Genomic DNA, 26381 nt, shown 5'->3' on the forward strand with positions numbered 1-26381 from the left:
CGCGGCCCCCCAAAGAAAATTTGTGGCAAAAAACTGTTCTAAAACTCAACATTTTATAAAAAAAAAAACATTAAATTATACAAAAAAGTAGTGCTTTTGGTTAGTAGCCTTTAATTACACACAATTCATGATAAATTTATGTATTTCATAAAATGTCATAAAACTGGGGCCCCCCTGGCACCATATTGCGGCCCCCAGTTTGAAAACCACTGGTCTAAACAGCAGTTCTGGTTAGATGGGATACCACTACGGCCTAAATCCAGTGAAATGTTGGGTTCAGGGCAGGCAACGTCTTGGAGTGCCGATGTCCTGCAGAATTTAGCTCCAGCTCTAATCATGCACACTTGAACGACCCAATCAAGGTATAGACACATGTTTATGAAAACTACATGTGGCTGTTAAACAGGACTTCCAACTTTTGAGTTCAGTTTGGAGTGAAATTTACCAGGGGGAGAGGGTGCATAGAGGCTTGGCATCTTGGGGTTGTTATTATTTATATTATTATTTACTTAATGATTATTAAATAAAATTATGATATACGTTCTTTATAAAAGTAACTTATTTGATATTAGTTTGGATTGTTTGCTATTTCTTTGTTAAACTGTTGAAAAATGTGTGCAGAAAATAAGGTTTACAATACAAATCCAGTTAGATTTTAGAATTTAAAATAAAAAAGCTTTTTCTGAGTTTGTAGTCTTGAGCTTTGTCTCATTATTTATCTAATTCTATTACTTATACTCCTGATAAAAGTGCCCCAAAAGTTCTTAAAAGCCTAATGACTGCTCTTTGTAAAATCTATTTAACTGCAGATTTGAATCAGTTCATCCATTGAGAAAGAGGAGAAGCATAAAGTGATGATTTGTGATTGCTTGGTGCTAATAGAGGGACCGTCACACCCAAAATACACCAAAACAGCCTGCTCTCGTGCTCTGAATTAAACTGAAGCAGCATGTCAAGACCATATTACTATATTCTGTATATAAATATATTAATGTTTACAGATGTCAAACTATTATTTACTATTTATAAAAAAACTGTCACAGCAAACATTAAGCAATATTGCTTACCTGAAATCCGGCATGTCTTCTTTTCATCCAGACCTTGACACCTTATTGGTAGGTGCGCAGACTGACATCAGAGTATCTCGAGAACAATGGTAAATGTGGACCATTTTTTTACATTTCGGCTTGCTCTCGCGGTACTATGATGTCATACTTCCCTCATTCTGCGCACCTCTGAATGTTTCAGTGTTGGCAGTCCTGTGTTAAATAAAGATCCTTCGAGTTCGGGTGTGTGCATAGATTTTCTTTAATAATAATTTGTTACATTTATATAGGCCTGGCGCTTTTCACCCAAAGTTCTTTACATATGAAAGGGGGATTCTTCTAAACCAATAGCACCAGAGAAGTATTTCCTAAATTCTATAATGTTTATTAATTATTTTTATTACTGCATAAGTAAATAAGTGCCATTGTAATAGATATTTCCTATGTGTTCTTGGCATAATATCCTGTAGTTCACTTAAAAAGCCTGTAGGTGGCAGAATTTGGACCAAAGACTGCAGAATTCAATGTCTAGATTACCTGCGTTCATACCCTACATTACATTATAGATTATTGATTAAACAAATAATGTTTAAATTCGTTTTATTTGTTTCATAGTAGCGTGTGCTTAATTTGAGATTGCAATAAGCCTCAAATCTATTACATCAATAAACATTGTCAAATATAAAATACTCAAAAAAAAAAAATAGAACAGTTTGGACTCTCTGAAAATGCTTCTTCCGATCATTTCCACCATATTCATGCTTTTGCATCCCTTTACACTTGTTTCTCAAAGCATCATGATTTAGATTTGCTGAAGTACATCTATGAACAATAACAAAACTTTCTATTGCAGGTAGCCCCTCCCACTTCAAAGTTACTGAAACATTTATGCCTAGAGGAAAATTACATTTTACATGTTTTAAATTGTATGTAAATTGTATTTAAATTTTCACATTCTCATAGATATTGTTTGAAGCGTTGAGTTCAAAGGGGACATGTGATTCTGCTTCTCTTTTAGCCTGCAGGAAAAACACTTTTAAACAGATCATCTAGGTCTATATCATCGTCATCATTTTTGTGGTGGTTTACTATTATATATAAATAAGACTTACCTTGAGCTTGTTGGACATCCTGTTAAAAATAAAATTAATTCGACTAAGAATTGTCTAAATGTATGGTATACATTGATTGTTATTTTTTTTTAATAACCTACTGTTTAAATTTGTAGAGGGCAACTCCAACAGTCAGAGCATACAGAAAAACCATCAGTGCTAAGAGGACCTGGAGTGTTTTCTGTTCACTTTCTAAAAAATGCATAACACACACAAGAAACTAAAGCAAATGTACGACACAGTAGACAGAGATAAAAAGGTTTCATTTAAAATACCTGTAAAAGGAATGTTAGGTTTTAACTAGGGCTGTCAAAAGATTAATCGTGATTAATCACATCTAAAATAAAAGTTTGTGTTTACATAACATATGTGTGTGTAGTGTGTATAATTAATATTTATATATAAAAACACACACAGTCATGTATATATTTAAGAAAAATTGGATATATTTATATATAAAATATTTATATTTCTATATAATATAAATTATATAAATGTTTATACAGTATATAAATGCAAAAATTTCTTAAATAAACACATGAATGTGTGTGTATTTATATATACATAATAATTATACACATTACACACACATATGTTATGTAAACACAAACTTTTATTTTAGATGTGATTAATCACGATTAATCTTTTGACAGCCCTAGTTTTAACCCATCGCTGGGTCAGATCTGGACAAACCCAACCACTGGGTTAAATTATCACAGAAAATGTTTATATTTGACCCAACAATTTTGGGTTAACATAATTTTTTTGTGATTTTGTGTTTTTGTACTCTCAGAAAAAAGGTAAAAAGTTGTCATTGGGACAGTACCTTTTAAAAAGGTCCTAATATTTGGAAAAAAAATATGTACCTTTGATGATATGTACCTTTGTACAAAAGTGTAGGCCTACTTTCTGATAAAAAAGGTACCGCCCCATTGACAACTTTTGTACCTTCTTGTACCTTTTTTCTGAGAGTGTACATAAAATCATCCTACATAATGTAAAGAAGATTCTGTGAAAATATAATCTTGATATCTTTTACTGACTGAGCAAGACCATTTCAAAGATTCAAAACAATGTGAAATCAATTATTTAGCCAACTCACGTGCAGTTTCTTCAAAGGGTGGAACGAGATAAAACTGTTGGCTGGCACTGCCTTGAATGTTGGTAGCTACACACAGCACAGTGGGGTTGGCTGTGTGGATGCAAGATAGGGTAAAGAAACTCTTGAAGCCTGTGCTACCCAGTTGCTCTTCACTGATGGATGTGCATGAGGAGTTAGAGACAGGACTTTCAGAAAGATACCATGTCAGTTTAGGAGAAGGGTTCCCATGACCCTCACAGAAACAGACTCTCACATCTGTACCCTTACAACCGGATGAGGGAGATATTTTGGGTGCATCTAAAACAGAGAGAAACAAAAAGAGTTGAGATTTAAATTATTTAATGCACATTCTTGTTTAAAGTCTCACATTTAGGTTTATTATATGCTTTATTGCTGTTAAATTAATGCTTTTAATTTTCATTGACATCAGGTACAATTGTCTATTTGTCCAACTAATTTAATTATAAATAATACATTTAAAAAAGTTTTTATAAATATTTTTATCAAAGGTTTGCACACACACCAAATAGCCTTATAATATATATTCAATATATCAAAACAATAAAAAATATAAAATCATACACTGAACATATAAAGTGAAATAGTTTTGTGCTGTTTTATTCTTGTCCTGTAGCTGGTAGGTGATGGTGCAGGTAAAATTGGTTCTGTGAAGAAGGGGAGTAACAGTAAAGTTCAGATCAGAGATGAGCTCAGTTTGATTCTCCTGCGGTATGCTGCTCCCATTGAAGGGAAGTATGGGGTAGGAGCTCCATGTGAGAAGTGGTGGATAAGAGGAGCAGAGAGACTTAGCCGAACAACGAAGAATTACAGAGCTCCCCTCCGGCACCTCCATGATTTGCATTAGTTCCATCTTTTGTGTATATAACCTTACTGTGGGTTGAGAAGGAGACTCTGAAATATACATATAGAGATGCTATTAATGCAATGGCCCCAAAAAGTTTAAGCTGTATTAATGCCATAACTTTAACAGCATTTGAAACAAACCTAATATAGTATAAGTCACCAGTCTTAAAATATGGAAAAGAGTTTTTTGTTTGTTTTGTGGATAGAGAAAAAGTTTAGTCTGGCGTTTATCGAACATTTTTGTTGCAAGAATAAAGAATTCACATTTTTATGAACAGTATCTTAATAACAAACAAAAACTTAAGTTACTCACCAAATACATTTATAGTTACATTTGCATACATATTGCTCGTTTTTCCACTTCCATTAATGATTGTGAGGTTATATGTACCACTGAGATTTGAACGAATGTCATAAAAGATTGTTGTGCAGTTCTTCTCCGATAAATTTCCAAGCATTTGTCCTTTAAAAAATGGGTTAGGGCTCAACATACTGGAATTAAGCACTATACTGCGAGTATTATTTATACTCCAAACTACTTGAGCATTAAAGTTATTAAGTCTTGTGATGTTGGCATCAAACGTGCAGTTTATAAGCACACAAGATCCACTCAAAGCGTCAATTTTCTCTGGTAAGTTGATATGTGGGTTTATACACCCAACACCTATAACACACACACACACAAACATATGTGAATAAATAAAAATCAATCAAACACAGAAAGCAAAAAACAGTGTAGGTACAACATTCATTTACTCATCAAATATTACTATTTAACTTGCAGGTTATCTTTAACAGGGTTATCAATAGACATCTAATCTCAAATACAGTTTTTAAAGCCCAATTTAGCCATAATGGTTTAGGAAAAATCCGATAAACAAACCATTCAAGAGAAAACTGAGAAGAATGATTTTCTCTGCTGTCCATGCATCCATCCCTTCATTTAAAGAAAACACAAAAACAGAACACAAAATATATGAAAAGCACAATGTGAACATGCAAAAATGAATAAAGCATCACTCTTAAAGTAATTGGCATCATTGCAAGCTAATTGTAAAATAACATGAATGACCACCTAATATCTTCAATGTGTCTCAGAACAGAGAGTGATGAATCTCCTGTTTATGCGCAGTAATGTTAAGCAGACTCCTGCAGCAGCTGAAAATGATCTCAATATGTGAGACGAACAGCATCAGTCACACAATATCCAACATGCTAACATTTCAAAAATACTTCTCTTTTGATGACAACTTCAATATTTTTAAAAACTTCCCTATTTATCAGTTAAGTATTAATGTACCAGGATAAACCTTAATCTATGAGCTTATGTGCAAAGTTTAATTGTAATGGAACGACACATGGGAAAACTGATGGTGAGGCACTAGAAAGACATATCAGTAGACAACAGGCTAAAAAGGAAGTATAGTTAGTAACAATGAGATAAAACCTAAAAATATAATGATAAATACAGTACTGTGCAAACGTCTTAGGCCACCGACACCAGCTTTGTTGTTTTATAGTTTTAATGTCCATCCATATTTATTTTTCAATCTATTTTATTAAGATACAAACAGAAAATACATGAAATATGTTTAAAAAAAATTGCAGTACTAAATGTCTTCTTTAGGCATCATCTGTGGTTCGTGTGACCTCTTTTGGCACTAAACACATCTTGAGCGTTTTTTTTTTAGCAGAATGAAGTTAAAAGACTAATTTCTTTAAAATTAGAAATTAGGATTTAATTTTATTTAGGTTTAAGAGATCCTACAGTTTCATGCTAAGTGAAAGCGGAGTTTACTCTAAAAACTTGACACATCAGTTTACATTTTTATACAGTTTTTAAACCTATATACACATTCTTTCTTGGAATTCTTGTCGAACACCTGTTGTGTTAAGTAAATGAGCTCTCGACCTCATTAGAGCACATGAGTATGGAGAAGAGGAGATGCAGAGAAAACCTCAAAACAAACGCCATTGTAAGCTAATCCACGGCATTTTGTTTTGTTGGTCTGTACAGCTTCTCCATTTTATTTAGATAACCAACACGAGGAACAAGACAAAGTGAAGTGATCAGCCTAAGATGATATATAGGCCAATTCACAAAAGTCGTGTAAGTTTATCTGTTAATTTTCATACATTTTTTATTTGAACATTAATGCTTTCAACTCACATATTTGTGCCACATTGTAAAAAATTGCTGTAGTTAAGCAGCTGTTTGCCAGTAACTTACTGTAGATTTAAATGTATGTTATTTAGTGGTAACCGTTTGATCAAAGTCAAATGAACATTAAACATTAACAAGACTTTGTTTTTACAGAATAAAACTATAAAATAACAGCCTCATGCAAACTAAGCATTCTGTGAACCAGAAATCCTCATCAACCTTTTTCTTCCGTCAACAATTTTTTGGTTCCCAGAATACTTTTTATGAGGGTGTTATTTTAAAGTTTTATTCAAAAATGATAAAATAACATACATTTAAGTTCCTGGCAAACAGCTGGCAGTATTAAAAAAATATTTACAATGCATAAACATAACTACAGTATATGCAAAAGCCTTGTATGTTACAAAAAGGCGCCCTCTAGCTGCCATTAGCAGACCTACAGTGATTGTGCACAAGAAGGAGAAATATGCATCTACAGTAATTATAACCAATACAATCAGTTAGTTAGCTAAAAGTTTGTTCCCTATGACTGAACCCATTGGAACCCATTAAAGGGGAAATTTTACAAGACTTTTTTAAGATGTCAAATAAATCTTTCTGTCCCCAGAGTACGTGTGTGAAGTTCAAGCTCAAAATACCATATAGATATTTTATTATATCATGTTAAAAATGCAAGTGAGTTGATCTCTCGCAAATGGGGTTGGATAGCGCAGATAAAGGGGCGGTGTATTTGCAAATGTTACCGGCAGGGGGAGCAAAGCCAGTGCAAGGCAGCCATTACATTATTGCAGTTGAATTAATAAAGCCGGATTCATAAAGCCCGATTTATTGTCGTGCGTAAACTCTATAGCCCGATTTATAGTCGTATATACGTAGCTACGCCATAGGTTATCTGTAGCCTATGTGTAGCTCTGCATAGCCTGACGTGCACCTCGCAAAATTTTTAACAGCGCGTTAAGGGCGATTTATAGTCGTGCGTAGGTCCTACGGCGTAGCTACGGCGTAGGCTATCCGTAGCCTGTGCGTAGCTCTGCGTAGCCTGACGCGCACCTCACAAAATTTCTAACAGCGCGTCGGCTCTACGCGGACCGTAAGCGCTGTGATTGGTCCACCAGAACCCCTCCCGTCAGGTAAAAAAACTGCGTCATAAGTATTTCCGTTTGAGACGGTGAAAACAAAGATGAGCCAAGTTGAGGGGTGATTTAACTCAAACTGCAACATTAGTCGCTGTTTATTTACTTCCATCATTGCTGGTCTTCTCAAATTATACACAACAAGTTGCTATTTCTTCTTCGTTTGTGGGTTAACTTGCTTAGCTTCTTCTTCTGTGACGACTTCTGCTGCTACTGTGGTTACACGCGTGATTACTGCCAACCAGCGGTTTCGCGTGTGTTTGTACGTCGACGCGGACGGCGACGCACAAGTATAAATGAAAACCGACGCGGAACCTACGCCGTCGCTGCTATGCCGTAGGACCTACGCACGACTATAAATCGCCCTTTAGTTCTACACGGACCGCAAGAGCTGTGATTGGTCAAAGAGAAACCCTCCCGTCAGGTAAAAAAAACCTGCGTCATAGGTATTTCCGTTTGCGACAGTGAAAACAAAGAATGGCTATGTTGAGGAGTGATTTAACTCAAACTGCAACAAAAGTCGTTGTTTATTTACTTCCATCATTGTTGGTGTTGTCAAATCATACACAACAAGTTCTTATAAAAATTTTTACTTACCAGCAGATTAACTCTTAACTCTGGTTTAACCCAAAACTTTAATGTTCTTTAAATGAGTAAGAATATTATAAACCAATGATTTCTGGAAAAATTCGGATCAGCTTAGAAGTATCCTAAGTGATTACAAAACAGATAAATTAATTTAAATGAATAAGAATTAATAATTAGTTAATTAATACATTTAGAAAATCCATTTACCCCATTTGCCATGGAAGAAGAAGAGGAAGAAGGGGATTTCCAGTCCTCCACCTCAGTCTCTGCAAGGGCTCATGCCACAGCTCCAGCTTGCTGCTGTCCAGTCAACTGCAGCTTTCGCTGCTTTGCCGCCAGCTGCAGTTGCACCCTGCCATAGTCTTTTCGCCTGCTGCAGCAACCCCTGTGTCTGTCTCCATGCCTCCGTCCGCTGCAGCATCCCCTGTGTCTGTCTCCATGCCTCCGTCCGCTGCAGCATCCCCTGTGTCTGTCTCCATGCTTCCGTCCGCTGCAGCATCCCCTGTGTCTGTCTCCATGCCTCCGTCCGCTGCAGCTCCCTATGTGTTTGTCTCCATGCCTCCGTCTGTTGCAGCTCCCCCTGTATTTCTCTCTATGCCTCCGTCCGCTGCAGCTTCCCATGTGTTTGTCTCCATGCCTCCGTCTGTTGCAGCTCCCCCTGTGTTTGTCTCCATGCCTCTGTCTGTTGCAGCTCCCCATGAGTCTGCATCCATGTCACCGTCTGCTGCAGCGCCACTGTCTTGTTCCCATCTCGGCTCCGCTGCCAGCTGCAGCGCCCCCTGTTTTGGTCCCTGTCTCGTCTCCGCTGCCAGCTGCAGCGTCCCCTGTCTTGCCTCTGTTGTCAGCTGCAGCGCCCCCTGTCTTGGTCAACCCAGTCTCACCCCATGTCGTCAATATTTGACGACACTTGACCATTCGTCAATATGTGACGCGGAGGGTATACCTTTCGCGTCAGTTTTTGACGAACTGGGGACTTCAATACTATTACGTCCGTTGCATTCTCTTCTCCTATTTTCTTACAAATTTCGCGTCGGTTTAGGGTTAGATTTACATAATGACATCCCTACCCAAACCTAACTCTAACCCCAACGCCAGGTGACAACTGTTTCTAACCCCAACGCCAGGTGACAACTGTTTAATTTCGCGTACACTGTTTAATTTCGCGTACACTGTTTAATTTTGCGTAATCTAACCCTAAACCGACGCGAAAATGGTAAGAAAATAGGAGAAGAGAATGCAACGGACGTAATAGTATTGAAGTCCCCAGTTCGTCAAAAAATGACGCGAAAGGTATACCCTCCGCGTCACATATTGACGAATGGTCAAGTGTCGTCAAATATTGACGACATGGGGTGAGACTGTGTTATCTTGGTCCCCGTTTCGCCTCCTTTGCCAGGTGCAGCGCCTATTGTCTTGGTCCCTGTCTCGCCTTCGTTGTCAGCTGCAGCGACCCCTGTCTTGGTCCCTGTCTTGCCTTCGTTGTCAGCTGCAGCGACCCCTGTCTTGGTCCCTGTCTCGCCTTCGTTGTCAGCTGCAGCGACCTCTGTCTTGGTCCCTGTCTCGCCTTGGTTGTCAGCTGCAGCGACCCCTGTCTTGGTCCCTGTCTCGCCTTCGTTGTCAGCTGCAGTGCCCCCTGTCTTGGTCCCTGTTTCACTTCCACTGCAGCACCCCTGTCTTGGTTCGGGTCTCACCTCCACTGTCAGCTGCAGCACCTCCTGTCTCGCTATCTGTATCTGCCTCTTTCTCCATGTGTTCCCTGAACTCTTCCCCCTACCCTACGAGTCCTGGCTCGGCCCCTCAATCTCCTTTGTCTGCCCCTTTCTCTCCCTGGAACCTTGCCTTGCCCCTTTTTGTGCCCCCTGTCATGCCCGGACCTGCCCTGCCCCAGTCTGTCTCCCCTGGATCTGCTCCTTGTGTGCCTCCTAAGCCTGCCCAGACCCCTCGTGCCTCTTCCCCACCACCCAGTCCAAAGATTTTTCTTTGTACAAACTACAAACTTTATCACTCACACAGAGTATAGTGACAGCGGACGGTACCAATGTGTGCTGTCTTTAGGAAAAATAATGACAGACCCGCAGCAATGATTAATCTTACTATAACAGGTAAATAACGACCTTGTTATCAACATAATTATTTGCCTTCCAATAACATTACTTATAAGTTTAATAGTGTAATATGTAATAATTGTAATAATTACAATAATAACAATATTGTTGTTGTTGTATTGTTTTATAATACAAAAATTCTACACTTTTTTGTAGTTTTTGAATTGTACAGTGATAATTCTTTAGTTCTTCTTTTCCATTAGAGCACATGTCTAGTGTTAGGGGGCGTGCACACCAAACCGTTTACGCCCATGGCCAGCGTATGTTTTCAATTGGTTCCAATGGAAGCTCCATGTTTTTCAAATAAGCCAGCAGCTAGCGGTTTTCTTCCACGCTGAAAACCGGCGCCCGGCGGAAGTAGAGGAATATCTGATGACATGTACCAGTCATTACAAAAACTGCACATTGCTACACTTTCATCATAAAAATCATCACACAACTGGATTCTGAAACATTAATTGTGAAGGACAAAGACACAAGCAGGACTAGAAGTGTGGTCATCCTTCAGATTTTCAATAAAGGTATGTTGTGTATCCACACATTACAAAAGCAACACAGCAGAATATGATTCTCACAAAATCTTCCTTACTTCCTGTAATGTCATTAAATGGTGCCTCTGTAATTTCTTCTAAAAGGTAATCAGAAGCTCACGTTAGATGAATCTTCAATACCATCAGTGGCTGTAGGGTGCTAGTAGCACTGTCTGAGTATTTGTGTCATAAACTAAGAAAGTGCAGGAGATCAATGGAGAAGAACAGGATAAAGGAACCAGAGAAAGAAACTGAAATTAATCTTCTCCAGTCAACAGAGGTCATCGTACATGAAGACACTCACAGTTCTAATAAAAGTGCTGTCATAAAGCTTTCTTTCCATATCTTTTATTTTTAAAACTGTTTGTTTAATAAATAAAAGTGTATGAAATATACCAAGTATTTTTATATTTTACATAATTTGTTTTACATATTGTTTAAGTACGGAAGAGGATTAGGGCCACTGGTGAAAAAAATATTTGAATTCTGACTTTATTCTCAGAATTCTGACTTTAATCTCAGAATTCTGACTTTAATCTCAGAATTCTGACTTTAAACTCAGAATTCTGACTTTAATCTCAGAATTCTGACTTTAATCTCAGAATTCTGACTTTAAACTCAGAATTCTGACTTTAATCTCAGAATTTGAATTCTGACTTTATTCTCAGAATTCTGACTTTATTCTCAGAATTCTGAGATTAAAGTCAGAATTCTGAGATTAAAGTCAGAATTCTGAGTTTAAAGTCAGAATTCTGAGTTTAAAGTCAGAATTCTGAGAATAAAGTCAGAATTCAAATATTTTTTTCACCAGTGGCCCTAATCCTCTTCCGTACTACGTGTACAGAAAGAGTTAATTTTTTTATTGTGCCTTAAAAAGTGAATAGAGGATAAATGTATAGTATTTCTACGGTTTAAAAAATGTTTTTTTATATATTTTGTTTCATCCTTAAATTTCAAGGTCACTGTCAGGGGTGCAGAGACACTGCAAGGCAGCCATTACATTAATGCAGTTGAATTAACAGCATGATTATTCTAACCTGTGTCTTAAACCTGTGTTTGTTGTTGTTACATTATTTCTTTTCTGAAATTGTTTATTTTTAAAACATTGTAACATTTTCAAACAGTTTTACAGCACATTAGTATACTTTGTTAAATTAATTGTGTTGTTACAATCCATATAATTAAATTTAAGTATGTATAATTATACAGTTTTTCTCATCGTTTTGGTGCATTTCTCACATCACTATTTACATTTGCACAACAGTTAGTTCAACCTCCACAACATTTAGTCATTTGTTCACATCATAGTAGCAGTTTCTCATTCCTTCCAACAAATTGCAAATGGTTTTGTACATGCATCAATTGCTTTCATACAATTCTCTGCTGTTTTATAACATTATCATTTGCTTATGTCATCATGTCAGTCAAAATTAACTATAATTTTGAATGCTGAATAGTCATTCCATATAAAACTAATAGTCCTCATTTCATTGCTTGAGTCGTTACATACAAAATTGTTGAACTAGTTGTCAAAATATTTTTTTTAACCATTTCCCCCCTGAAAATGTCTTCTAAATTGAAAAATTTCTGAAATGATGTGGCCAGACAGAGAGGAAAGTCTGGATGTGCAAGAATGATTACAATACTATGTATGTTGTATGTTCAGTTCCTATATGTCCTGCACTATTGTTTACAGTTGTGCACAGCTCTACCCAAAGGGAGTTTATGTTTGTTGTAAATAAGGATGTATTTTTTTTCTTTTGCACAATGCTGTGAATAAATTAGAATTGCAAGGAGCATATGCTGTAAAAATGTGAAACATACATATTCAGTGTCTTGTACTCAGTTACCTCACTCAATACAGTAATGTGTAACTTTACTTTATTTTTCAAATAGCTGTGCAAATAGTATATAGTGCTGTCTTGAGCATTTTCAGATAGTGTCACCAAGATCTGACGTTTTGCATTAGAAAACATTTATAGAGGAAACTGTCATAATGAAAACATGACTAAGCCATTTGACTATCTTGTTCATAAACAATGGTGTCAGGACTTTTCATTTTGATGACACTGACACTTTCATTGAAATGAATACTTGCTTTTGAGGAATGTCCTATCTATTTTGAGCAAGTGACACATTTTTGCAGGTTATCAACTAGGTTTTGCAGTTTGTACTAATTGTTTTGAGAACTGCATTAACTGTTGTGCAAATGTAAATAGTGATGTGAGAAATGCACCAAAGCAACTGAGAAAAAATGTAAGTAGCCTATAATTCACATTTTCATGTTTTTAAATTATGTAAATAAATAAAAAAAAAACAAAGCACCAGAAACATCTTTTATGGCGTTGTCCAGGTGATAACTTGTGACACATAGGAATATTAATAATATTATATTATTATTGGTTATTCCATTATTGGTTTATTATATAATAGTAAAAATGTAGTACCCATGTTTTTTGGCAGATTTCCTTCAACTATTCCTATAACTTCAGTTATAAAAATGTATGATTGCAATGGTTTTACTTTAAATAAAACTGTACTACAGTTAAACTATGATACATTTCATAAGGGTAACTATGGAAACTATAGTGAAGTGATTGGTGAATCCTGCCCTCTACCGGTCACATGAAGTTTCACAGATTTCGCCAGGAACGAAACTTTACTGAAAATGAATTACTGAGGATTACTGAAATGTTGTTTGGCTGCACGGTAAAGATTTCAGATCAGCATTGAACGTGTGTTTAGTGAAAAGTCGTGTCTAAAATGTTCAGTGCTTCTCCTCACAGCGCCTTTGACAAACACTGTATCTTTGTAACTCATACTGACGTTGGTGGGAGGATTCCTCAACAAACACCGGGTACTTAACGAGACCCAAGCGCATTTTACAACATACAAACCCGGGACACTGTTGGCTGAAAATGGCCGTGGTTAAATTCGTGTGCGCGATTATAACCAGGTCCTTATTCATTCTGGCCGCTCTCATCGGAGTCTGGAGAGTGAACATGGTAAAAAATGACCGTTTGTACTGGTTACTAACTATCCTTTTTCTTCCTCTGGTTGTGGAGATGATCATTACTTTAAAACGAAGAAAAGGGCAAGAGTTCAAATGGTAAGTTTCATGTTTTCTCTTTAACTTTATACAGATTTAAATAATAATAATAATAATGTAGGTCCTACAGCACCACAATCTGCATATTTGTATTAATCAAAAATTAATCAATCTACTCAGTCAGCACCACGTTATATATCAAAATTTCTTTGAAAGTGTATCCCATCAAACAGAGAAAAGTTCTAAGAACGTTCCTTGAACTTTTCCAATGTTCCCAGGAACTTTCTGCCAATATGAAGTGTCCAGTTTTTTTATGTTTTAGGAATGTTTCTTGGTTTTCTGAACGTTAGAATGTTTTTTACATTCTATCATTTTCAAACGTTTTGACATTTTAAAGTGTTTAAAACAATAGCTTTCTAAATTTACTTTTTTACTTGTTATGTAAATGATAGAGAAACTTTTCATTTTATTATTTTAAAACTGTTATAAAACATTATTTCTAAATGTGCAGTAAAAATTTTGCTGTAGAAAACACTAGGTTTATATGTTGATGTTTTGTATCATTTAAAGTCACCATTATGGTGATGATCAGTGTTTGGTCAAAGACGTTTTGCTGCTAGTTTTTCTCTGGATGCATTAATTATGTATGTATAAAACACATTTGTTATGATAATTTAAATGGTGCAATTGTGGTTGTTGGTACATAATGGTAAATAATGTATATGAGATCTAGCAATCTCATAGCAGTGTGTCATTAAGGAGTTTTAGAAACTATGGACATAAACTAACCGCTATGTACTTGGGACGTCAAACATCAAGAATCAAAATATAAATCTCAACAATGGTGACAAAGAAAATGGTAAAAAGTTCATTATTTATCCATGCGTGCATTTGTTGATACCCAGCATGCATTGCAGCATGAATCATTTAATTGTCACCATGATTTGTGAGATTCATACTCTGATTCTTTGTGTGACTAAATAACACAGTGGTTCCTTTTTTATGTGCATAGTGTTTAAAAATACCCAAGATTGACAAATTCTACTGTACTGTAGTATCACATTATTAATGAAAAATACTTTTGATGAGTGAGTAAGCAATGAATTAGTAACTTAAATCACTAAATGTTGAGCATTACCATCAGATACTAACTACAACCATCATACTATTTTACCATCTTCTTTTAACCATAACAAATGTGATTTTAACATACAAAGTTATAGCAGCCAGAGAAAAACTAGTAAGCTAAAAGTCAATATTCTAACTAAAACAAACACTTATCACCATAATGGTGACTTTAAATGAAACAAAACATTTACATCTAAACCTAATAAGTGAATTGTTTTCTACAGCGATATTTCGAAATAATATTTTATAAAAGTTCGAAAATTATAAATGCAATGTTTCTCTATCATTTATATAACAAGCCAAAAATAAACATTGTGTGACTGTGAACATTAAAACATGACATCGTCATAACATTTGAAAATGATAGAATGTAACAATTCTCTACCGTTCAGATAACCAAGAAACATTCTTAAAACTGGAGACTTTTCATGTTGGCAGAACGTTTTTGGGAACATTGAAAATGTTCAAGGAACGCTCTTTAAACTTTTCTTTGTTAGCTGGGCCGTGACATTCCTTAAAAACAGCCCCCTCTTCCCATATCCACCCAAATCACCAACATCCTGCCAGACAAAGGATATCTCGTTTGTGTATGTAGCTAAATGTGAAAGTATCTGATAGGCCTCCACCTATGACCCTCATTGCTCTGCTCATCAGTTCATCCCAGTTTGTCTTCAGAGTCTAATATGACTTTATCAACTTTTTCAACACAGCTACCAGATCCGTATACTATAGTGGAGTGGATAGAAAACGTTAGCAGATGACCAAATATAAAGTGGCCAGATACATATATACGTATATTAGTATAATATTAGTGCAACCAAACTCAACAACCAGACATTTCGATGCTGGGAAACCATTTTGATAAACTTTCAGAGTTGCTAACGCATTAGAACCACTGAGGAACAACACCATTTCCATTCCCAAAATGAGTGTGCAGGCTATTTGATCACTTGGGATTTAAAGAGTCTATTTTTGTAAGCTGTAGTTACTGTGCATCTATAAAGCCACTTCTCTACACCCTCTTTTAGGTTTTCTCTACCCATCTTCTTCTTTCTCATCAGTATTATACCCTCCATCTGGATTCTAGAGTTACATCATCAGTGGAACAAGAGTGGGGACCCACAGGTACCCTATTGTGTTACCTAATGTGCATTACTGTTTATGCAGTAGCCTACTCTAGGCACTTCGAATTCAGCAGGAAACACTATTGTTTTACATAAACAGACTTACATACCACAACCTGCATACTACTACCCAGTAGTGTTGTGATGGGTTGTTGCCATCAAGTGTTTGTTGATGCATGATGATTGATCTGTGTTTAGTGTTGTGCTTGAGAGTATTGTTAAGGGCCCATCTTATTAAAGTCATTTAGTATAGTTGTACTACTGTCAATTATTTAAAATACTTACTTACCATATATGTCAGTCTTTAGCAGAACACAAAGAAAGGTTTTATTGGATTTCAACACTATTTTAAATGCAAGGAATGTAAAAAAAGAAGAATAGAAATATATATGAGTTTGCAATGACTTGCAAGAAAAGTATTGACAAAATGTTTAGGTGCGCTGACTGTTCCTTTAACCGCTGTTGATATTATGCATAGGTTCTTTTAAATCAAAGTGAGCTAATGCCCTTTTAAAGCCCTTTTCCTGTTAACTAAACTTTATTTTTGCTTCTTAGCAGTGCAAGAAATTGGACTCTTGGGATAACTTCATGAACATAGTATCGGCCCCCAACAGCACTATGAGTAATGAAACTCTAAAGGTAATGTTCAAAAAAACATCTATTTTATTTAAATTTGTAATTGTTTATAGCATCATTGTGCTGCACTCTGATTGTAATGTATCTGTAATGTATAGTACTGTACAAAAGTCTTAGTGCCAAGAGATGTCACACTTTAGACGATGCCTAAAGAATCATTTAGTCCTGAACATTTTTTTTTTTACACATTTCCTTTATTTTCTGTTTATATCTTAATAAAATAGATATGTATGGAAATTAAAACTTCTAAAACAACAAGTCTGGTGGTGGTGGCCTAAGACTTTTGCACATTACTGTATGTATATCGTACATCACATTAACATCTAACATGTGCTTCTAATTTGTGATGTAATCCTTTTCCTGTACATATGGCCCTCAACACAGTTTTTCTCAGAATGTAACATGCCCTGCTATGTCATGCCTTTTAATCCCTCTTCTTGAGTATTTCTATCTTTCTTAAGTATTACAATCAAATAGGTGTCATGATATACACTCTTGGCCAAAAATGTTGGAACTCCTGAAATTTATCTCACAAAAAACTATTGCAATTACACATGTTTTGCTATACACATGTTTATTTCCTTTGCATGTGTAAAACAACACACAAAAAATCAGAGGAAAAACGCAAATTTGACATAATTTCAAACAAAAGTCCAAAAATGGGCTGGACAAAATTATTTCTCGATCCGAAGGCTGCCTCTGGAGGTCGCATATGCAGGCTGCATACATAAGCCTGGTTTATTTAAGTTAACTGAGCAATACTGAGCTTACTATAAATAAGTAATAAATAAATAAGTGATAAATAAGTTTGTTTCAAGTATGTGATGCTCCTTTAAACTCAATTGGGGCAAGTAACAGGTGTGGGCAAAATAAAAATCACACCTAAAAGCAGATTAAAAGGAGAGAAGTTGACTTAGTCTTTGCATTGTGTGCCTTTGTGTGCCACACTAAGCATGGAGAACAGAAAGAGGAGAAGAGAACGGTCTGATTTGTGGATAAATAACAACAATCTCAAGGTTACAAGTCCATCTCCAGCGATCTCGATGTTCTTGTGTCTACAGTGGGCAACATGATTAAGAAGTTTGCAACTTGTGGCACTTTAGCTAATTTCCCTGGACGTGGATGGAAGAGAAACATTTATGAAAGGTTGCAATGCAGGATACTCCGGATGGTGGGTAAGCATCCCCAAACAAGTTCCAAAGAAATTCAAGCTGTCCTGCAGGCTAAGGGTGCATCAGTAACAGCACAAACTATCCGTCAACATTTGAATGAAATAAAACGCTATAGCAGGAGACCAAGGAGGACCCCACTGCTGACAAAGAGACATAAAAAGCAAGGCAAAATGTACGTGAGTAAGCCAAAATCCTTCTGGGAAAAGGTCTTGTGGATAGATGAGACCAAGATGGAGCTTTTTGGTAAAGCACATCATTCTACTTTTTACCAAAAATGGAATGAGGCCTACAAAGAAAAGAACACAGTACCTACAGTCAAATACCTGTATGTTGGAGGTTCAAACATGTTTTGCTGCCTCAGGCACTGGGTGCCTTGACTGTGTGCAAGGCATCATAAAGGATTACCAAAGGATTTTGGGTCATAATGTAGGGCCCAGTGTCAGAAAGCTGGGTTTGCGTCCGAGATCATGGGTCTACCAGCAGGACGTTGACCCCAAACATACTTCAAAAAGCACCCAGAAATGGATTTCAACAAAGTGCAGGAGACTTCTGAAGAGTCCAAATCCCATTGAACACCTGTGGAGAGATCTTAAAATTAGTGATAGGAAAAGGGACCCTGATGAAAGCTACTGATGGTTATAGGAAGCAAGTGATTTTAGTTATTTTTTTCCAAGGGGTGTGCATCCAAATGTTATGCTAAGGCTGCCAATAATTTTGACCGGCCCGTTTTTTGGAATTTTGTGTGAAATTATATCAAATTAGCTTTTTTCCTCTGTTTTTTGTGTGTTCCAATACACACAAAGGAAATAAACGTGTACAGCAAAACATGTGTAATTGCAATACTTTTCTATGGAAAAATTCCAGGGGTGTCATGTCACTTTTGGCCATGACTATCACTAATATTTAGCACGCTTGAACATCCCATCACCCTCTGCTTTGTCCGTTTTTTGTTTCACAGAGGAGGTCAGGGATGCTTGTTGGCATTCATTGTAAGTTAAAGATTATTTTTCTGGTTATTAATTCTGTCTTTACCTATGTCTAATTAATATGTTTTTTTTTCTGCTGGACGTGTACTAAAAGAGCATGGACAGAAAATCTTATTTCCTCATTTTCACTCACGAACATGATTTAAGTCAATTGCATAATTTAGCTGACTAAATGTATACAGTGCCTCATTTAGATTATTCATTCCAGGAAAACCTGAGGGTTTTTCCATTAAGAGCCTTGATTATAAACAGAATATTGATCATTCAAGCCCTGTGATTACCAGACCACACTACCCTATTCTCTGAACTTTGTCTGCTGAATCTGAATCATTGAGCTTACTAAGAATAAATCATGCCAATGTGTGTGAGAAATCATGAATGAGAGGGCATACATGTAGGAAGCAACTGCAAATCTGAAACCATACTTATCATATGGGGATTTACACAGAAGAGAGCAAGTCGTGCTGCCTGAAAGCATCATCATGGAAGTTAATAGCTTGGATATAAAATATTCATGTAGCTGAATTGGAGGTGCTTGGCCCCAGTAATACCAAGTGCATAACACATAAATTAGTTGCTTTTCCATTTCTCTTCAAATTGCAGAAATGAAAATATGCCCAAACCGAAACATGAGGTGTTTTTTTAGAGGGGGGGGGGGATTCGATAAAGGAATATACCGCAAAACTGCAATGGAAACGGAATGGACAATGGAAATGGAAAGGTTTTTCCGTATTTACAGGTCACCTCACCTCACATGTTAGAAAGACAATTTTTCTAGACAATTCGAAAATAAGTTTTTGCAAATCTCTAATGGAAACTAGGCTATAGATCAGTGGCCGGTGACTTCATTTTTTGAGGGCGCACGATGTGAACTTCGTCACAACATGTATGTAGCCCGTCATGTTTGTGGTTCGTCATATCAAAATATGTGTTCGGCGCGTCGAGTGAATCTATGTGCATCATGTGTTTTGTCAAAATAAATGCCTGCTGCAGATGCGTCTAAAGGGTTTATGATAAAAAAAGACGCTCGCATTTGCCAGATACTCGCATAATCTCATGCGTAATCAGACTTTAGTGTAAAGGGAGTGTCTTGTGTGTATTTTGTGAGCGTCTCTTTTATCATATACGGTTTTGTTGCATGTGCAGCAGGCACATATTTTGACAAAACACCATATACACATGGTTCACATGACGCAACAAACACATATTTTGAAAACACGAGCAACACAAATGACACTCCAAATACATATTTTGAATTTGCGCCCCTCGGAAGAGCACTCACCAGCTGCCACTGCTATAGATGACAATGGGTATTTAAAATGCAGTAAATTGCTTAGAAATGTGCATACCTGTAAAAATTTATATAGTGACTGTAGTCTGCATGCATAATATTTGTTGGTGTCTTTTTCAGCATCTGGAGCATGTTCTCAGCAAAGTCTGTCCAAACGACTGGATCCTTGGTCTTCATCAATTTGTACTCATCCTTCTCATCATCGGAAAATGGCTCCTCCCACTAGGGGGAGGAGTAACTCGTGACCAGCTGTCTCAATTGTTGCTCATTTTTGTTGGCACTGCGGGAGACATTCTGGAGTTCACCAGTGAAACGCTTTCCGATGTCAAGTGGGTATTTCCTGTTGTACGTCAAAACCCTGGCTGAATCACATACTGGTGTTGTCTGATGTAGCATTGAATGTTGTGTGATATGGTTGTTGCCATCAAGTGTTGAATGATTGATGCATGATGAGTGCTCTGTTTAGTGTTTTGGCTGTATTGTTTATTATACTTAACTGTATAATTAGCTCATTATAGTTCTGTGTAAGTTTTACGCTGTAGCCTCGCGTCGGTTTGCATTCTATACTTATCCGCGTTGATGTGCAATTACACATGCAGACCACTAGTTGGCAGTATCCACGCATGTAATCAACAGTAGCAGTGCAACGGCCGAAGAAGAAGGAACTTATCCAGTAAACCCACAAAAAAGAAGAATCTTATTGTACATGATTTGAGAAGACCAGCAGTGATGGGGGTCAGTGATGCACGGGTCAATGTATAAACAACCTGCACCCGACCAACATTTTCAACTAATCCACCTGCAACTGGTACTGCAAAAAAATTAAATATTTTGTACCCGACCCACTTCCTGGCCTGCATTTTTTTTAAAAAGTAATAATTTGAAATAATTCATTGGCATCTTTATTTCAAAGGACCCGACCGACCACGACCTGAATATCATAAAAAATATTTTTGGGTCATTTTGGATCAAACCGCGCATCACTGATGGGGGTAAAGAGACAGCGACTTTTGTAGCAGTTTAAGTTAAATCACTTCTCAACTTGGCTCATCTTTGTTCTTACCGTCGCAAGCTGAAATGGCCGTAAAGAAATGGGCCGCAGATTTTTTTTTGACCCGATGGGAAGGGTTCTAACGGGCCGCGCAGAACGGACGTGTTGTCAAAATTTTGGAGAGCTGCTTGTGCACCTCAGGCTACGCAGAGCTACAGACCTACGCACAACTATAAAGCCAGCTTTATGGCTATGTGTATTTAGTACTGATGAATGCTGTGTCTGGATGCAAGTGATGAGTGTTGTCAGGTCTTTTTTGGTAAAAATTGTTTTTAAAATGTCAAATTTGACAGAAATAGAAATATTTGATATATTTTTGACCCATAATTTAGACTTAAGCATTGCATTTGCAATGCAAAGGTTAGGGGTTTGACTCTCAGGGAAATATAATACTGACACCTTGTATAGCTCGAATGCACTAAAAGTTGGTTTGGATAAAGTGTATAACAAATGCATAAATGTATGTGTCACTTTATTATTGATGGATGGCTGATTTTCTATTAAAATATATGTATGTGTTATTATTATGATTTCACCTGTTCATTTTACATTCCACTTTTTTGAAAATATGCTAATTTTCCAGCTCCCCTAGAGTTAAACATTTGATTTTTACCGTTTTTTACCGTATCATTCAGTTTCAATATTTTTCAATACAACGCAGTGCCTGAAAATAGTCCCCTGCTATTGAAAGTAAACAAGGGGACTATTTTCGGGCAGTGCATAATATCACTACGCCTGATGCAGCCATGGTACGACAGCAAAGTCACTGATTATTATGCCGGAATGAGAGTATAGTGTCTAGCCATATCGCCTGTAAATCGCAACCGTTGGCCGTTGGTCTTAGTACACGATGTAACTACAGAAGAGTCAAGTTCTAAATAAGAAAAATATTGAAACTCTTTGGTTATTTTTTAGCGTGATGCTAATGGTCTAATCCAATGGTTTTCAAACTGGGGGCCGGGGGCCGCGAGATGGTGCTAGAGGGGCCCCAGTTTTATGAAATACATTAATTTATCATGAATTCTGTGTAATTAAACCTAAAAAAATAAGGCTACTAACCAAAAGCACTACTTTTTTGTATAATTTTAGAGTTTTATAACAGTTTTTGTCACAAATTTTCTTTGGGGGGCTGCGAAGGAATGCATCGTTTACAAGGGGGGCCGCACGCTGAAAAAGTTTGGGAACCACTGGTCTAATCAAATTCAATGGATTGTGCTAAGCTATGCTAAAAGTGCTAGCACCAGACCCGGAGATCAGCTGAATGGATTCCAAAAAGGTAAAAATCAAATGTTTAACTTTAGGGAAGCTGGAAAATAAGCACATTTTCAAAAAAAAAGTGGAGTGCCCCTTTAAGGTTGATTGTTTGTTGACGTCAGATAATCTGGTCATTGTAATAAAATTATGATGATTACTTTTTGTGCTTTAGATAGATTTCCATGTCTTCTAAGGGATAGATATACAAATGAATTATTTTATACAAACCATAACACACATTGTACGCTGTATTTGTGTGTTGTAGGGAGATAAACCAAGAGCTGGTGTATATAATTTTGGCTGTTTGGACGTGGAGTATGTTACAGTTTCCCTCCCATTTGGCAGGTCAGTGCTCATCTATTGAATTGGGGTGAAATGTGCTTTGAATTAACAGTCCCACAAAATGTGTTGTGCAATCCACAAAACATAGTTCAGCATCCTTCAGTTGAATAGAGGAGCATACTGGTGTATTTAAGGCTCAGATATCCTTAATCTTTCATCCTGGTCCAGCAAAAATATTTTTTTAACCGGGATCACTATAGCAAGCTCTTTTAAACTCACTCAATCTTTATGATTTAGGAGTTCAGTGTAGCTACAGTCATGGTCAGAACCTGTGAAAATAAATCTGCATTGCTAATTCTTTAGATTTTTCATTATGAAAAAATCACAAAACTGTGAATAAACACAGGAGCAGTTCATACCCAGACTTTTTCTAACCACTGTAAAATGAACTCACACAACATTTGTTTGTTTTAAGGATTTCATATTCAAATGTTCTGTTCAACTTTTTTCCTTGTATGTTACTTTACAGTTGTTACTTCACCACAGAACTCAGTAGAGATGAACGATGGAGACGGCTGTTGTAATTTTCTATTGTCAAGACACAGCAATGATATTTGGAACATCGTGGAGAGTTTGTTTATCCAGGATGGGCCCTTTCTTGTGGTGCGGTTTGTTGTGATGAAACAATATTATGTGTTCCACCAAATGTTGCTCTTCTTCACTATTAAGAACTTTCTAGTGGTCATCCTGACTCTCTACAGACTCTTTGTTTTATGTCAAGATTTTAGACCAAAACCATCATCTTCCTCTCCCTCAACAAACAATGGGTTATAACCAACTACCCTAATAGCAAGGGATCTTGTTAAATGTGGAAGATGGATTGCTTAAACATATTAGAAGCACAGTTACAAGAGCAGTTTTATACCTTTAATGGACTGTGTTTCTGTCAAAACAGGGCCATATATTCTACTACATGTGTATTTAAAGGGTACCCGTTTTAAATTTGTGAACTTGTTATTAAGCGCTTTGTATGTTGTTTAGTGTTTTACTATTTTTATAGGCTATATATATATATATATATATATATATATATATATATATATATATATATATATATATATATCAGTGTCAAAGTAAATTCTTTAGTCATTTGTTTTTCAAATTTTAACAAGGAAACACATTGGAACACAACTATCTGTAGCACACATGTGTGTATGGGTGTTGCCATGCATGATTATTTTTCAACATGCGCACCCTGATATGACTTTCTGATAGTTGTTAGGTTATTCTGATCTGAGATCAGTTATTTGCATTTTTGGAATCAGCAATTGCCATGTGACAATTCATACAGTAGACCAAAGACAGTACAGTAGACTCTCGTTGTTATCTTGGGTTTTAATGGCTATTTTATATTATGAGAAAAAACAAGACTTTTCTTATAGTCGTCATGAAATTAAAATGAAAAACTGTCATTTGTTTTGTAATATTGTGGTATATTTTTTATAAATGACTAATGCGTGAGCTTCATTATTTAAACAAATTCATGAGCCCTGATAATCTTTAATCAAAAATGCAAATCTCCCCTCCTCAAAACAAACTTTCTTTACTTCTGGTCATATGGTATGGCAGGTGGGCGGGGTCCGGGAAAAGATCACAGCAATTAGCAACACAACCCAACTTTAACCCTTATGGGTCGTTGAGGCCATTTATGTCTTAATTTTGCCACAACTTTCTCTGTAGTTCAGCAAATTGAATGATTTTTGGTGACAAATCTTATATTGACATTTTGAAAAAATGCTTTGACATTTTTCAAAAAACTCAACAATCTACCATGGGCAAATTTGTTTGTGTACAAAAAAGGCACAAAATTTAATAGCTGTAAAAATGTATCATATTAATATTTTTTCCTTTTTTTTTCACAAAATCTGTTAATCACCCTCAGTACTGTTCAAAACTACCAAATCCTTACAACATTTCCATGATTTAATTGCCAAGTTCATAAGTGGTGTCACTGATTTGACGAAAAAACGTCCACAAAATGACAGATTTTCAATATAAAAACTGATGGTAGACTGGATTTTTTTGACCCTTTTCATAGTCTTGGGCTTGTCAGAGATGGGTAAAAACATTGGCTTTGATGCATTTTTAGTTTTTGTGCAGCATCAGTTTTTATTTTTTTCTCCCTAATCAGTTTACCTTATTAATTTCTATTAAATGAAATTTTTTGATTGCAAAGCCATACCACCCTATAATCATACATTCTTGCTTGTTGGTGGTTTTCCCTTTTGCTTATAGGTACAATTTGTCATTTTTACTGTTGATCACCATGTGGCACCATTAACCCTTTTAGAAGACCTGTGCAAAAAACAGATGTCTTTCCTTGTTCAGTCGAGAAGAAATTATGTTTTTTGAGGAAAACATTGCAGGATTTTTCTCATTTTAATGGACTTTAATAGAGCCCAACATTTAATACTTAACTCAACACTTAACAGTTTTTTTTCAACGGAGTTTCAAAGGATTATAAACGATCCCAAATGAGGCATAAGGGTCTGATCTAGCAATACGATTGTCATTTTTGACAAGAAAAATAAAAAATATGCTCTTTTAAACCACAACTTCTCGTCTAGATCCGGTCCAGCGTGACCTAACGTAAATGCGTAGTGACGAAGGGAGGTCACGTGTTACATATATAAAACGCACATTTGCGGACCATTGTAAACAATAAACTGACACAAAGACATTAATTAGTATCAGTTGACAACGTAGGAACGGTCCTCTTTCAACACACTTGTAAACACTGGGACGGAGTTTCGCTTTCGTCCTCTGTGACTTCTTGATGTCATGACGTATTGCGTGGGGTCACGTTGGCGCATCACGACCGGATCTAGACGAGAAGTTGTGCTTTAAAAGTGCATTTTTTTTTTTCTTGTGAAAAATGACAATCGTTTCGCTAGATAAGACCCTTATGCCTCGTTTGGGATCATTTAGAGTCCTTTGAAACTCCGTTGAAAAAAAATGTTAAGTGTTGAGTTAAGTATTAAATGTTGGGCTCTATTGAAGTCCATTAAAATGAAAAAAATCCTGCAATGTTTTCCTCAAAAAACATAATTTCTTCTCGACTGAACAAAGAAAGACATCAACATTTTGGATGACATGGTGGTAAGTAAATTATCTGGATTTTTCTTTTAAGAAAATGGACTATTCCTTTAATTTCTGGCTTGTACATTGAGTTAAATGGAGTATAACAGCATATTTGTGTGTGTGTGTTTGTGTGTGTGTGTTTGTGAACAGTCAGCACTTGCATCTGTTGTGGTGGACACACTTGCAGAGAGCACCAAGTGATATGCTGCAAATCCTGCTGGAAATAGTGAACACACACACACGTGCACACAATCTAATGCAGAAAAGATTTTATTAACACACGCACACACACACACATTCTCGCTAATATGCTGTTATACTCCATATAACTCAATGTACAAGCTAGAAATTAAGCTTTGTTTTTTGCACAGACCTACTAAAGGGTTAATGGTGCCACATGTTGATCAACAGTAAAAATGACAAATTTGACCTCTTGGCAAAAGGAAAAAAAGAATCAAGAATAATAAGGTGTCATGGCTCTGCAATCAAAAAAATGTTGTTATAATGGAAGTCAATGGGGCTAAACAGTAAATGAGGGAGTCAAACAATAAAAACTGATGCTGCACAAAAACTAAAAATGCATCAAAGCCTGTAAAACTGTAAAAAAATAAAAAAAGCACTTT

The 26381-nt window shown here is 36.3% G+C and overlaps 2 protein-coding genes across 6 annotated transcripts; one reads left to right on the forward strand and one right to left on the reverse strand.

Moving 5' to 3' along the window:
- Positions 1-1677: 1677 nt before the first annotated feature.
- Positions 1678-5283, reverse strand: LOC135727361 (Schwann cell myelin protein-like). Of its 2 annotated transcripts, XM_073812440.1 has the most exons (8): positions 5200-5283; positions 5008-5061; positions 4438-4788; positions 3843-4172; positions 3261-3557; positions 2260-2350; positions 2159-2177; positions 1678-2065 (listed from the first exon to the last, which is right to left on the reverse strand). In XM_073812440.1, the coding sequence occupies exons 2-8, from the start codon at positions 5057-5059 to the stop codon at positions 1988-1990; spliced, it is 1218 nt and encodes a 405-aa protein (XP_073668541.1). In that variant the 5' UTR covers positions 5060-5061; positions 5200-5283; the 3' UTR covers positions 1678-1987. The 2 variants fall into 2 exon arrangements, with proteins under 2 accessions (XP_073668541.1, XP_073668540.1); XM_073812439.1 differs by lacking the exon at positions 5200-5283 and having other exon boundaries at positions 5008-5132.
- An 8036-nt stretch (positions 5284-13319) lies between these two features.
- On the forward strand, positions 13320-24243 carry tmem26a (transmembrane protein 26a). Of its 4 annotated transcripts, none has more exons than XM_073812334.1 (6): positions 13320-13753; positions 15883-15946; positions 16501-16584; positions 20151-20359; positions 22601-22680; positions 23147-24243. In XM_073812334.1, the coding sequence occupies exons 1-6, from the start codon at positions 13563-13565 to the stop codon at positions 23449-23451; spliced, it is 933 nt and encodes a 310-aa protein (XP_073668435.1). In that variant the 5' UTR covers positions 13320-13562; the 3' UTR covers positions 23452-24243. The 4 variants fall into 4 exon arrangements, with proteins under 4 accessions (XP_073668435.1, XP_073668436.1, XP_073668433.1 ...); XM_073812335.1 differs by having other exon boundaries at positions 16504-16584; XM_073812332.1 differs by having other exon boundaries at positions 13322-13753; positions 15850-15946.
- The last annotated feature ends 2138 nt before the right edge of the window (positions 24244-26381 follow it).

Source organism: Paramisgurnus dabryanus, chromosome 17, assembly GCF_030506205.2.
Source record: "Paramisgurnus dabryanus chromosome 17, PD_genome_1.1, whole genome shotgun sequence".
Taxonomy (NCBI): domain Eukaryota; kingdom Metazoa; phylum Chordata; class Actinopteri; order Cypriniformes; family Cobitidae; genus Paramisgurnus; species Paramisgurnus dabryanus.

Excerpts from the sequence above, each read along its gene's own strand:
- LOC135727361 (XM_073812439.1), bottom strand. The coding sequence starts at position 5,122 with ATGTTCACATTGTGCTTTTCATATATTTTGTGTTCTGTTTTTGTGTTT. Across the intron at positions 4,173-4,437 it reads TGTAACTATAAATGTATTTG|AGTCTCCTTCTCAACCCACA; the intron begins GTGAGTAACTTA and ends TGTATATTTCAG. Across the intron at positions 3,558-3,842 it reads TTTCACTTTATATGTTCAGT|ATGCACCCAAAATATCTCCC; the intron begins GTATGATTTTAT and ends TCTCTGTTTTAG.
- tmem26a (XM_073812332.1), top strand. The coding sequence starts at position 13,563 with ATGGCCGTGGTTAAATTCGTGTGCGCGATTATAACCAGGTCCTTATTC. Across the intron at positions 15,947-16,500 it reads ACAAGAGTGGGGACCCACAG|CAGTGCAAGAAATTGGACTC; the intron begins GTACCCTATTGT and ends TTTGCTTCTTAG. Across the intron at positions 22,681-23,146 it reads GTTTCCCTCCCATTTGGCAG|TTGTTACTTCACCACAGAAC; the intron begins GTCAGTGCTCAT and ends GTTACTTTACAG.